The sequence below is a fragment of the Ostrinia furnacalis genome, unplaced genomic scaffold, assembly GCF_004193835.3.
Source record: "Ostrinia furnacalis isolate ACB-3 unplaced genomic scaffold, ASM419383v2 OfSCF7056, whole genome shotgun sequence".
In the NCBI taxonomy this organism is placed as follows: Eukaryota; Metazoa; Arthropoda; class Insecta; order Lepidoptera; family Crambidae; genus Ostrinia; species Ostrinia furnacalis.
This window is the reverse complement of record NW_021137295.1, coordinates 468,929-484,251: the sequence shown is the minus strand read 5'-3', so window position 1 is coordinate 484,251 and position 15,323 is coordinate 468,929. Positions and strand designations below refer to the sequence as shown.

Genomic DNA, 15,323 nt, shown 5'->3' with positions numbered 1-15,323 from the left:
TACTACCATCGGAGCTCATAACAATTACTAATCATAATTTTTTTATCAATACTGTTACTACCAAGAACTATTTAAAATACATAATTTTTATTTTCAGATCTTTTTTCTTCATAACATTCATTGATCAATTGTTTTAATTAATAATGTTGTTACTAAGAACATACTTCANATGCAGCATGCATTGGTATCTCCTCGTCTCCGGCGCTGCGGGATGTGCAGCCCTTCCGCCCTTGCGTAACGAGGCTCAGGCACCCACGCTTGCTTCCGCAGCTTCGGCAGCAGCTCGTTACAGCGGGCGAGGGCTGCCCTCTCTCCGCGCCTCCGGCTTTTAAATTACACTCTAGGGGTAGGGCAGACAACACTACGTGGAGTCGGTTTTGCAGCGATTCGTTTCTGTCACGTTAGATTTCAAATTAATTTAATGTTAAAATACGATTTAATACGAATATAGACATCATGATTTTCAATAATATGGATAAATACACTTATGAGTAATAAATTTATGAAAACAAATATTAGGATACATCACATTTATGAATATTATAGTTATTTATTCGAATGATTATGAGTTTCGATCATTAGTATAGAAAAATATATGAAAACAAATATTAGTAAAAACTACTTAAGTGTATGATTAGTGATATTATGAATATCAATGATTATGTTTTTAAATATGTAGGTTTTAAATTTTTTATGAAGAATGATCATTATGGTATCAAATTGTATGAGAAATATTTTCGGATCTCCAATGATAGGAATTGAAAAGTTATGTAAGAAAATGCGCTATCAACCTTCTTGTGTGGTTGTCTATGTTGTTTATACTTTTTTATATCTTTTGTTATCTTTAGGACATCTAAAGGTAGCAAGGAAGCGCTTGACGCAGGCCGCTACCAATCATTGAGGGATGCCTATGTTCAGCCGTGGTCGTCCTATGGATGAAATGACGATGATGATCTTTTGTTTTCAAGTGTTTTTGATATCTATCAGGGTAGTTATGAGCAAATAAAGTTCCTTTGATCTTGACCAAAGCTTTGTTTTCCGCCCGCCCTAGCAGCTGCCGTTTACATGACGAGATTATGATGATGTGGATTGGTTATTGGTTATTGTCCTCATTATTAATAATTTTTGGTTAAAGTAGGTATTTTTAAATAGCGCCATACTGTGAGTGATCCAGGTACTACTTAATCTTAACGATCGCCTTCTTGTATAAGCATTAACAGTCTTAAACGATTGATTAGTAACATGTGTTACGGTAAGTTGCCAGTAGATGGAGCTGACTGTGCTAGAAGTCAAGTATAGCGACAGCACATTAAACTATACATTTTTCTTGGAAAAACGCACTTATATTGTACGTAATACAGTTGTATAAGATAACACAATGTTTAGTTTGATGTGGTATCGTCTGTACAAGAATTAGTGGCTTCTTCAATAGAGGTTGGAGTTGCGATTGTGTTTGATGTACAGCTTAGGAACAGAAACTTAAACGTTTATCATCTTTTAAATAACTTTTGTAAATTAATTAATTAATTTAAAAATAGGCACACAAACAGGTCACTGTCCTTTACACAGGCAGCCATAAAATTAAAACAATAATAAATAAAAAAATAAAATCTATTTACACATTAACCTACTCTTAACTATGTAATGCTTATTAGACATTACAAACATCCTATTACAATCGAGATTCTTGTAAGATAATTATAATAATGCGAATCGTGAATCCTATCACTATCGCTAGAACTGACTCCCATATTTATCAAGATTTGCAGCAATTATTTCTTTCCCAATCGTTAGTTGACTCTGTTTAAACAATTATGGATGGAGATACTAATGAGAAGTTTTTTCAGTGAGATTGTGACGACACCATAATCCGCCGTTGTTGGGCATTCTGTTAGAGTAGGTATGCATCCTTTACCTGTGATGCAAATTTCAGCATGCATGCGTTTTAAATCCGGGCTGCCCACATTGCATTATTTCATACGTTTTTCCTATTACCTACGCGGACTGGCCGCCGGCACACAATACGAAATCTTTGTCCTGCGTGCAACCAGCAGCGTGATTTTACACGCACGCGGACCAGATCCGCACGCGCACGCGCACGCAGGCGTGCCGAAATCCGTATCACAGAAAAAAATCACTTACTATACAGGATGGAAACGATAAGTGATCTCACTCGATTATTTCTAAACTATACAAGATATCGAAAAACTGGTTACTGATTCTGAAAGTGCTTCACAAGCTCTTTCAAACGGTACCAATAAATAGGTTACACAATAAACTGGAACTATCCGAAAATTCTAAGTTTCCAGCTTCCATACTAAATGTATGCCAACCACACAATATTAGAAGTGTAATTTATTTTTTGTTAAATAATAAACTTAAATAGTCGGTTAAATAAACTCGTAACTTGCAAGTCATTTAAAATTGTTTGTGGAAAACATTAGTTTTAGGCTTTACTTGCTTTAATATTATCAAGAGATGAGTGCCATGACTGTGTTAGTACTAAATGTATGGAAGATGAAAACATTGAATTTTTTAATAGATCCCATTTATTCTGTAAGCTATTGTTGGATAAAGCTAGTGAAGCACTTTTAGGATCAGTAACTAGTTCTGCGATATCTTGTGTAGTTTTTAATATTATGTAACTTTACCAAATGTATGGAAGCTGGAAACATGTATGGAAGCTGGAATTTTCGGATAGTTCCAGTTTATTCTGTAACCTATTTATTGATACCGTTTGAAAGAGCTCGTGAAGCACTTTCAGGATGAGTAACCAGTTTTTCGATATCTTGTATAGCTTAGAAATAATCGAGTGAGATCACTTACTGTTTCCACCCTGTTTGACTTGACAGATGTCATCCACAGCTTAAATAAATAAATTCCCAAAAGATTCATTCGGATTTAATCTCATGGCACTTCCGCAGAAGATTCTTCCAATCTTCAAGAACGACTGGGTTGTTCCTGGCTAGAATATAATGAACACACAAGAGACACGATGAGAGAACGACAGACGAAAACTTATTTTTATCGCCCTGAACATCTTTGGTGAACAGCCCTCAAAGTACAAAAGTGGAAGTAGGTATGTTAATGATTTCATTTAATTAGTAACATAGTTTTCTGTGGTTAACTACATTGAAACTCATTAAGACCGTAATTGCTTGAGACCATCTTCGCAGGATTAATAGCAATTTACAGGAATTCATTTATAAATTCTTTCGCATGAAGTTACACTAAATACAAACATAACATTAGGTACGTTAATTATATTTTTGATATTGAACCTATTCAAACTTATCTTGAATTCATATCACACTTTTTATAATCTATGACGCTGCACAGAGCGCGAAATCTACATATCTGCGCGCCATTTTTTTACAATTTTTTTCTTACAGGTTGCTACTACTTGATTTTAATTAATATTAAATTCACAAATTCTTTCAAAAGAGCCTCGTGGCCTCCAATCCCCATTGTCGTATGTAAATATGAAATGTTGGCAGATTGAGCAATAGTCTGGGAAATAATTACCGATCCTACCGAGGACTCTGATAAAAGCATTCTGTCACAGGCACTGGTTGACCATGCCAGGAAAGGCCTGATGTTATCGCTCACAGTATTATCCTTCTAAATATAATAGATTTGCAAAGTCACCGAGAGCCGTATTCTTAAACGCTATTAATATCATAACTTAATTATAAATTAATAATGTAGGTTATAATTTATCACCGAATTTAATTATTATTTTCAACCGAAAGAAGTCCAAACATCTGTCCATCGAGTGAACTTGGCTTTTATGCCTATTTTTGTATAGTAGATTCATATTACTTTTCTAGAACTTAAACATACCTACATAATCAGGTTATTGGTATGTTATTAAATTTAGACAGGTCATGATGATAAATATAATTTAAATTGACCACATGTTGCTAAAATATTTGGCTATTTTATTACAATAGTCATTAAGCTAATGTCATTAAATATTAAAGACCCCTTGGTGTAAATTACTAGCTTGATTTATTATTATTGTACCTTAGTTTTTCTCGGCCTGAGTGGGACGAGTGAACTTTTTGTAAGCCTAAGTAAATAAAAATCTTTTAGTGGAGTATTGTTTTAAACTTTCATGGTCACTAACATAATATATTATTTACGGGATTTCTTTTAGTGGAGGTCTAAAATTGCAATCCTGCAGCACTAGAGTTAGAAAAGAAGATGTGTTTTTTGCACAACACCATCTCAAAGAGCAAATAATTCATTATTTCATTTCGTAATTTTCTCCATTTACTTAGCTTCAATGTGGATATTATCTTATTAGTTATTCTATTCTATTATAACTCCTCTCCTTAACCGGGCCTTATCCCCGAACCCATACTGAAAAAAAATTTTGGTTACTTTTGCACAAAAAAAGTAACTCGCGAACTGAGAACCAGGTTTAGCTCACTACAAAATAGTTTGACTAATTAATTTATACACTTTTTGTTGATCATAACCAAAGTTAGTAGTAACCTTCAGTTCGCAAGTCTATTTTTTATGTAAGCAGTAGGTACTTCTACAAATATTATTTTACAGTGCGGTCAGTTCTATATTCAGCTATTTAAACTTTAGGTAAAAATTCCGTCACATAACAGCAAATATGTATACCTTTTAATATACTTAACTCAATGTGGTTAAATGCGCACAGATCATTAGGATTCTTATGTGGTTGTAAGGTCCGTAGCAGGGATGTTATGGATATGAAGTTTCGGTTATGGATACGGTTACGGACATTAGAATAATATTATACCGGTTTCGGTTACGGTTACGGATATGAAATAATTTCGGATTTCGGTTACAGATATTAGAATTTTAAAAATGTAAAATTCATAGGTATAACTAGATGCTGGGCGATCCATATAGCCACTTTATGTACTATGACAGCACCTATGATATTGATAATGGTAGAACGCGGGGATATCAGATTGTGCCAGGGAATGCCAGACAAGTAAAAACTCCGCCTTTATCCGAAACTATCCGAAACTTTTCAATCGGTGTCGGTTACGGATACGGATAATTTTTTATTTCGGATATCCTTAAGTACCATCCCTGGTCAGTAGGTACATCAAGGTAAACTCTGTGGTATCTTATGTTATTGCAATAAGAGCGATATTATAACAGAAGTGTATTATAGTCTGATGTGTGTTGTACATACAAAACATAATATTAGTAACCACTTTGTTTATTATTTTTGTTTAGATCCGCGTTTGTTAGGATGACGCACGAAGGTACTGCTATGGTTGAATAACTAGTTTTTACCAGTGCAACAAAGGGTAATTTTAACTGTGAACTCATATGACAGAATAGGTACATTAGTTATAAATAAATAAAACAACAAAGTCCCCCGCTGTGCTAAGCTTTTAACTCTACACGCCCTTGTAAAGACAAGCTCGCCTATCCCATGCCCTTATGAGCATGTTAAGATAAATTAGCGCAGTAGCTCACTCAATTTCTTTTTTTCTTTTCGTGTAGTGTTATTTCGTGTAGTGGTGAAGGTCGCGGGAGGTACCTGGATGCAAGCGGCGCAGGACCGGTCTTTGTGGAAATCCTTGGGGGAGGCCTTTGTCCAGCAGTGGACGTCTTTCGGCTGAAACGAACGAACGAACGAACGTAGTGTTGTTATTGTTTATAAATTGTGCTTACTGCGATCAATAAAGTCCATTCTATTCTATCCTACAATCCTAACATCACAAACTCTACACCTTAGAAGTTAGAAGCTTGGCTCTACATGAGATTTGAAAACTTTTTCACAATGCAAGCTATATGGTCTTACCAACATTTTAATTGAAAATATTTTTGGTGAAATACTCCTTTTCTGATACGATTACAAGTGGCATATCAGAATCTAATATTTTTATATTTAAAAGAAATATATTTCATTTTATTTTTCAATCTTAGCAAACGGCCTCCTATTTAATTAAATGTCAAGTGATTGAGATGATTTTTTCAAAATTCTTTGTCTTCTTATCGTGTCGACAACAAACCCAACAAATCGTTGCCAGCATTAATTAAATCTTCCAGCTGGCAGTTGTTTGGGCACGCAGGGCATGACATGTGCTTCATCAACTGGGGAACAAAACCATAACTGCACTCCAGGTTTAAGCCATCCAAAACTTGAAGAAGGTGCGAAGTAATGTACTCTGCTAGTACTAGCACTTATTCTGTGCTATAGGTCAAAGACTTTGGTATAAAGAAACATAAATAATAAACTAGCTAACGTTAGCTTAATTTACAACGATGACTAATGATGACGGCATAAAGTTAAATAATGTGTATCTTATGCAAATTGTATTACTTGCGATTTTACAACAAGCTGATTTTCCTTACATCAATGCTGACTTGCAAAAACGACTAACTTTATTTTAATTGTTCTTGTCTGACCTTAGATGTGTTGGTTATTATGATTTCTTTTGTCCACTTTTCGCTAGATGTGATCAACGCTGCCTTGATTTGATATCATTACCTACATGACGTTATCATCGGCGTATATATGAGTATTGGAGTGCAAAAACAGATTAGTGGTGGTCTGGACAGTAAACAAGACACATTGCACAATAGTCCATTGAATTAGTTCGCGAATATGTTAAACAAAATTGGTGTTTTGTTTTTGCTTTGTTGTTTCAGTGGGTGTCTGCCTAAGAAACAGTTACGTAAGTGTTTTTTTGTTAATATTTATGAGAACTTTAATTTCGGGACAGTTAAAAATCCGGTATAATTGTATAATTGCACCTAAATTAATATGTCATTAAGTTCGCCTAATGCACCAATTTTATATGGCATTAGCTTTCCGCCGACTTCGTCCGGGGTTTTCTCGGAAATTATTCGAATTTTTCTCGCCGTAAAAACGTAAAGTTTTTCTTTCACAATGCGATTGCGGTTACTTTTGAAGAAACAACAAGAGTGCTTTATTTTTATTGTTTGAGTAGGTACGTCCTTACGTCCCGCCTAGTCGTGGAAATAATAATATGTATTTTTATTAGCCAGATTATAATTTTTCAAATTATTTCTAGAAGCCTCTAAAATACGACTCAATGTCAAAGTCTAGGCTATGTTTTTTGCCATATTGGATACATTTTGCATAATTTAAATAGATATTACAAACTAGACTAGCTGACCTTTCTGTTTCTATAATAGCCTAGGAAATAGTAGGCGTACGTTTTGTTTGTGTACAAACTAATAATATTCAAAGTTAGTTCTCAGGCCGAACGCTAGGAAAACATTGAGTCTTCCAGTGACTTGGCCCACATTTAGCTTGGTCCACGGGCCAAGTCAATGGTTTGTATTTTTAAATAGTTTTTCTTCCAGTGACTGGGCCCACCTCTAAGATTATAGAGTAGATTTGACTGACTGACTGACTGACATAGTGATCTCGCACAGCCCAAGTTGTGGCCCAAGCCACTGGACGGATCGGGCTGAAATTTGGCATGCAGCGTTTACTACTCGTAATATCTTAGCTCGTAATACTTATTCTGAGATTAAGTATACCTACAAAGAGGGTAAATCAGATTTGTAAGTTTGCTTATGAATGCAGGTATAATTGCAGATTAAATACACGACTAATATACTCTAATTAAAATCTAAGTATTTAGCGAAAACATTACACTTACTAAGTGTATAAATCATCATTAATGTATCTGGTAGCTAATTAACAAATAATTAAATGGCGTCAATTAATGGGTTGTATTGTTAGTATTGTAAGTTGTAACCTCAAAAGTAATTAGTCACACGTCAAACAAAAATAATTAAAACCATAATGGCAATGTTTTTAAAACGTGCCTAGTTCTTAAAAATGTTACAACCACATTTTTCCACCTCTATATTCTACGTCCAATTAGTTGCACAGTTAGCACGAATATAGATGAACTTTTGAAATCAGTAGAGCACGTGTTTGTCAAAATATTGTCTAGCTGTGCCCGCGACTTCCTCATCGCGTAGAAATAGTTTGAATAATATTTCCCGTTTTTGCAACATTTTTCTTTAATGCTCTGCCCCTATTGACTTTAAGGTGATGTTATACTCGTACATAGCCTAAAGCCTTCCTCGATTAATCGAACCAGTAGTTCCTGAGATGAGCGCGTTCAAGCAAACTAAAGAAACAAACTCATCAGCTTTATAATATTAGTAGTTATAGTTATTTATAAGACGTTAAACATTCAATATACCTAAATTGTTTAATTCTTTATTCTGACATCGTCATGTGAAGGTGCCTTTGAACGTGTTAAATCAAGTTTATTTTATTTCGATATAGCCAGTCTTTTTGTGCGGACTAACTAATTATACATAGTACCTGTATTATCCCCAGGTTATGTAATTAGTCATTATGGTTTGAGGATGGGTAATGCTAGCGAATGACTTAATCATTGTTTAAGACTGAAATCTGCGGCCTATTATTAGATACGTAATAGCAGACTTATGATACTCGCATCTACCTTACCTTCTAAAGAACCGAGGCTTCTATTTATCTAGCATTCCCTTATACTCGTGTATCTTCATTATTGGTAGAGAATAAATAAATAAACAAAAGACAAATTAAAATCAATTAAACAAAATTTTAAACGTCCTAATAAGAACCTAAAATACAAACAATAGAGTAGCATATCTCGTGGTTATACTGAAAAACCGTAATAATACCTATGAAGTTTTCATTTTCAGGTGGATTTTATAATTTTATTTGATGGAAAACAAATCATTCATGGTTTACTTTATACATACATATGATATTGTGTTATTGAAAGTATACGTCATTTAATTTCAGCAAGCTACATCCAAATATGCAAGAGGGACCAGAACACCATCAATGACTGCGCGCGCCGGTCGATAGAGGCGTTGCGGCCGCGGCTCATCGAAGGCCTACCAGAACTGGATGTGCCGGCCATCGAGCCTTTCTACATCCCAGAGGTTAGTCCCTCAGAGAAGTGTGTTAGGGTCCTAATGAATATTGATGGAAGAAAGAAAACAAATTTTCTAAGATACCTACGCACTAATCATGCGTCGACAGTGTCCCAAGGCGAGTGTGCGAGCCGAGCGCTGCCGATGATGATGCTGTGGGTCCCTCAGTGACGTTAGTCATCGTTCGCCGCCTGCACATCTCCTCCCGCGCGTTGTTGGTTTCCACAACACACTTTAACACTTAGTGATAACCTTTTTTATATCCATAACGGGGAAGCTTTTGGCCTGCATCTTCTGAAAGTGATGATCAGGCCGAACTTGATACCGAATTTCATCCGGAATCCTCAACCACAGAGGAACTGGCTGTCTTATCTGCATCTGCCAGTACACAATGATGTTTTTAACATTGTTAAGGCGAAAGACTTACGTAAGATGGTGCTAGCAAGCAGTGGCGGCGTAGCATAGGTTGGCACCCGGGGCGGCACCCCCCCCCCGTCATAATATAAATTATAGCCTAAGGCACCCCAGAATGGCACCCCCCCTGTCATGACATCACGACCGTCCTTGCCATGCAGATGCGTCAGTGAGTACTAATCTGCGCGACTTTGTCACCCCCTGATGCTTGGCACCCGGGGCGGACCGCCCCCACCGCCCCCCCCTTACGCCGCTACTGCTAGCAAGCCAGGCAGACTTAGAACAAGCCCTTACTCAATAATTATTATCTTTATTGCTCCTATAAAAGGTACTGTAGTACATAAGTACATGTTACAGTGTGTTACAATACATATGGACCCTGTTGGGCGCTGCAAATTAAAGTATAGGTATAAGAGAGGAGGATATTCTTAAGTCAAAGAATATAATAATGAGGGATTTAATTCTGTAGTCAATCGAGTAAGTATAAAATATTGTAAAATGAAGTTGATCTGCTGCATCATTGCTAATAGGCCTAATACAGGCGTTTAGTTCTAGAAATGTGTATAATAATATTTATGATGTTCGTTTGTACGTTAACCACATAATATTTTATAATTTCAGATAGTAATTGTAAGCGGTGAGCAGATATCACTACGGGCGATTGGCAAGGATGTGAGGGTCACGGGAGCTGGAAACTTCACGATCAAAAGTTTGTCGTAAGTGTACATTGTCTACTTACTGATCATTAAACAACCTGTAGAGTGTAGACCTTTAGAACTTGTCTTATGGACATCATTGAGCGCAATACGAACTATTTTTTTTTTCGAAATACATAAATAAGTACCCACATTAGTCGAAATAATCACTGAAGGTTTCGCGGCTTCGTAAGAAGCAGTCGGATATCGGATAGAGATTATTTTTCCCCGGGGATACTTAGTCAGACGAATAAATTTTAAGAAATTATCAAGTGATCAGAAAGACTGGAACCTACCCCAGGCCGTTACAAAAAAATTGCGTTTCACGTGACCTCTATTCGTTAGTTTTTTTTTTTAGACAAGACAGGTATTTGACCGCAATCGCATCTGGTGTTAAGTGAGATGCTGTCTAGGATGGTACATTATCTGCCCTGTAAGAGCCTATTCACTCTCGCCTTGAAAACGCCCGGATTATAGTGTTCAGGAAATACAGCATCAGGCAGCGAATTCCAGTCTCTAGCTGTTCGCATTATAAACGAGTCGTCGAAACGTTTAGTGCGAATTTAATAACTTAACTTAGAATTTATGGTGTTTGAACAAGTTTTGTGACAAACATATAAATATCAGCAGTACCTAGGTATCTTTAGTTAACAAATATCCCATGTCAAATGATCCCATTATACTCGCATTTCAGAGTGGATTTGGATACACTGACGTTCAGAGCTCGCGTGCGGTTCCCTAAGCTGCATCTCGAGGGTCGGTACAGCGTCGACACCCAGATCCTCATCGTGCCTATTAAAGGGAAGGGCACACTCAAATCTGATGCCGGTAAGTGATCCTTGGGTCCTTGCCAGGTCCAAAAACACAAAAGTCAGACTCGATGCCTAATTTGGCCGGACATTTTACCCTAATTCATTTTTTATACCTAATCATAGCATTTTAAAAGCCCTAATTATGTCCTGTGAGCCGAAAAAATTTCATAATAAAAAAAAGATGCATGGCTCTATACCTACTTAGTATGTGCTCAAGTTTCTAGGCGTGGCAGCCATATAAAAGCATAACAAGCTTGCATGTGCATTTCAGCTTTTTGCAATCAATTTTGTCTTATACGTGTAACTCTACATTTATAAAATTTTGTGTTTTATTAAATGGTGTTAAAGGACTGCCTCCCCATTCCGTCTGATGAGATTAGGTAAATTAGAGAGGGTCATGCCCTGCAGGGATGACCAAACGACCTGATAATGATAGTAGCACTGTACAAAGCTATTCCCACCCCTACAACCGCTGCAACTCCTGTGTAGGGATCTCAGATCAAAGCCACGATAGCCGAACGGCGAGGGGGTCGGACTGGCCCGACTCGTGATTCGCAGAACGTGGGTTCGAAACCCCGCCGCTCGATTATTGTGGTGAACCCACTCGTAACACAAGCAATCTTAAAAAGCTTCCACGAGGAGTTAACTGGATTATTAGTTATTTGTATTTACAAATTGCGAATACTCTTTAAAATTCTACAGCTTGACCGCCAATAAAAACCCAACTAATGAAAAAGACCAAGGAGATAATTAAATACAATCTTTATTCTCCAGTGAAATGTGACGCGGAGCTGGTGCTCCGAGCGCGGACCTTCGAGCGAGACGGCGTGGAGTACATAGGGTTCACCAGGCTCGACACTGACGTCAGCATCAAGGACTACTATATACGGCTGGAAGGACTCTTCAATGGAGACCCTGTGCTTGGTAACTAACTAAAATTGTGACTATTTTCATGCCTATAAGGGGGTCAACTACCGAAGCGAGTAAATTGACATTCTTTTTCACTGCCAAAACGCGACTCTCCTCTCCTATACATTTTGTATGGAAAACCCCCAAGGGAAAAGCATAATATCACGTCCGCGGTATAAACTTACATTTTATTGATAAAAGCTACAAAAATCTAATTACAACGGATTGGATTCAGTCTAAATGCATACCTTAATTATTTAGTGTTAAATAAATAAACCAGCTATTTATTTGTAGATACGTCTAACGCAATCTCAAACGCCTTATTTCTACTTAATGGCATCAAGCTCATGCGTGTACATTCTGAATGACTTGTGCGTTAGGCAAACTACGAATCCCTACCATTTATAAAATTATCAAATAAGTTCTTGGTGGAGGAGACCACGGACCAGAAGACGTGGTGTAGGCAGTATATCATCTATCTGGATGGAAAGTCCTGGATGCGGACAGTAGCACCGATCGTTGTAGAAATCCTTGAGGAAGGCTTTTTTGTCCAGCAGTCAAGTGTCTTGGTTAAAATGGACTAAAACTGACATCATATTTTGTATTTTTAGGAGAAGCCACGAATGCTGCTATCAACGAAAACCGAGGGGAGTTCCTCCGGGCAGTGAAACCTTACCTGGAGAGCACCGTGTCCAAACTGTTCCTTGATATTGCCAACAAAGTTGCTAAGGACATCCCATACGACGAAGTTCTGCCTAAACCCTAGAATGTCAACATTCTGATTCATATCAAAGGCGGACTAAAACGGCAGGTAGAGAGGACCACGAACCGTAATTGTTGACAAAAAACTAACGGCGCAGGTACACTATGCACCTCAGCATTACGACTAGATACTTGTCGAAGATAACCCTAAGCCAAGTCGCGTGTTTTCACTCTTGGACAACTTGGCAAGTTACTCAGTAGCTGGTAGCGCGGAGTTCGCCAAGTTGACTTGGGCGCATTTTCCGACAGTGGGGTGGGGATGAAGAAATTTGCCGAGTTCTTATCAATAATTATGTGTTCACATTGATGCGGCTTGGCCAGTTTCCCGCATAGTGTACCCGCACCATAACATTCATATCGTTTAGTCACTAAACGATAACGATAAAAATGCGCACCCAAAAAAATACATTGTATCAGTTTCACTAAAGTTTAGTGAAACTGATAGAATGTATTTTTTTTGGGTGCGCATTTTGCGTATATGCGGTATACGCCCGCACTGTGAAATACATTTTTTATTCCGAATAGCTGTCTATCTAGTAGTGTAATAAGAAGTATTTGAAGAATGCTTTGACCAGAGTTCAAATAAGTAAAATAGATAAGCTCAATACGCAGTACCTGATTCATGTAATTTGATACTTCAGAGAGAGTAGGTAGGTATTCTATAGCCTGAACAAAGTGTGTAATCCATTTGTTTGTGTGATAATATAAATACTATTATTTTATCAAACATGATAAAAATATTTGTATAAAGATTTGTAAATATTCCAAAAACGATTTTTTATTATACAGGACCTAACTAAGATCACAGTAGATAAATCAAAGATAATATTAGAATTTAATTCGAACAAAACGGGACAAACTAAAAAAACGCCTAATCTCCTCTATGAAAAGTCATAGTCACCAAAATTTTCATCATTATGCAAGTTAAACGAAAAAATTGTAAAGGTCCTTGATTGATATTGTTTCTTTCGATTCAAGGGTCTTGCAATATATTATAAAGTGCTGTTATTACTTCTGTTAAGTGCGTATCTTACTTACCTTCTAATGCAGTTAACGCCCGTATTCACAAACGATGCTAGCTTAAGTGAAGCAGCAAATCGAACGCACAGCGTTGAATAGAGCTCCATGATTAGTTCGTGTGTGACCCTGTGCGTCTACGAGCACTATGATACCTCATAGTAATGTTTGTGAATACGGGCGTAAGTTTATTTTCCCAACTTTGAGCACCGAATAGTGGCCATGACCGCACATTCCTATGATAGACGTGCATTACAAACGTTAAGATCCAATCTGTTGAATGATTATATTATAATAACGGTGTCTAGTCGATAAGCGGTATTGGATAGCGGTATGTGCATTTTGTTACGTTACGACATCAAGGTGTGCTACAGTAAGTTGAATTTGTTAATTACGATGAAGGGACGAAGCTTTGTTTCTTCCAAAATGGTGCCTTAATATGTAACTCTACATGTCATTCTCATATTTTTTTACTTTAGTCCTAGGATGCGCGCCGCGATAAGCGGTTATCACGCCATTTTATCGATTTTGTGAATATCAATATCACGGCGCGCATCCTAGCCCTGGTGGTAAGCTAAATATGCTTGTGTTACGAGTGGGTTTACCACGAAAAATCGATAGAATTCGCGTTCCTCGGATTACGAGTCGACCAGTTCTTCATCGCCGTTACTCTATTCTCAATAATGTCAAGTTTCATTAAAATTCGTTCGTACTTTTTGCGTGAAAGAGTAACAAACATCCATTCATTTTCCAGTCTATTAGTAAGTTATGGGTTATTTTACAAATGGGCATATGACTGACTCGCCTCATCAATGGCGGATTGTGAACTTTTCTTTCACAAATCCCTACTCATTTTCTAGCACTGATTTTATTTTGTGCGTTTGGTATGTATTGGAAATAATAAATATAGCACCCAAGACAATAACAAAGTATTTGTTTTGCCTTAAGAAGGCCGGCTATGCTAAACATGCGGCAATAATCTAACTGCTGGTTAAGGACATTCGAATCAAGGAGGCAGTCTTGACTTCTTTAAAATTACTTGTTGTTTACTGACTGCGAATAATATGTAGTTTTCTAAGCTGAGGTTTTACTTTAATCCGATGAGAATATTGTGTTCTAAACACCTTCTTCAAACTTCAGCACTCAAGTACTTGTCTCGCTGGTGCTATGCCTCAGATTTGTATGCACCAAGTCATAATACTTCCATACCTCAGGCATGATAGGCGCTAGAGCTCATAGAGAAAATAGCCGAACTGTGAAGGTGTTTGCTACCTCGAGATCCATTCGAGATGTAGGGCAGATATTACTCATCCTAGACTGCATCTCACTTAACATCAGGTGCGATTGCGGTCAAATACCTGCCTTGTCTTGCATAAAAAAAGATCGGACCGAGGAACGCTGCTGGTTCGAACTCCGCCGCGCCACCGCTGGAGTCTTGTGGTAAACCCACACGTGCTAATATTCTTTTTAAACAAAATAAAAGTATTATGTCTTTTATTGAACAATATTGAACAACTTGATTGACTCGGGCTATCAATAAAATATTAAACCTATAATATTTTATTTGCATGTTTATGGAAAATATGATCTGGCAAATACTGGCAATTGTTTCATGTTGTAAATATTTTCATCGTCATTTCAGTCATAGGACGTCCACTGCTGGCTGAACATAGGCCTCCCCCAATGATTTCCTTAATAACCGGTTAGCGGCCTGCATTCAGCGCCTTCCTGCTATGTTTATGAGGTCGTCGGTCCATCTTGTGGGTGTACATTTTCACAGAACCTAATTTCCGTTTCA

General features: G+C 37.2%; 1 protein-coding gene across 1 annotated transcript; it reads left to right on the top strand.

Moving 5' to 3' along the window:
• Positions 1-6,446: 6,446 nt before the first annotated feature.
• Positions 6,447-12,640, top strand: LOC114363303 (circadian clock-controlled protein). Its single transcript, XM_028318986.1, has 6 exons — positions 6,447-6,677; positions 8,783-8,925; positions 9,952-10,046; positions 10,720-10,853; positions 11,612-11,761; positions 12,358-12,640. Exons 1-6 carry the CDS (start codon positions 6,608-6,610, stop codon positions 12,510-12,512), a joined length of 747 nt encoding a protein of 248 aa, XP_028174787.1. The 5' UTR covers positions 6,447-6,607; the 3' UTR covers positions 12,513-12,640.
• Positions 12,641-15,323: the final 2,683 nt, after the last annotated feature.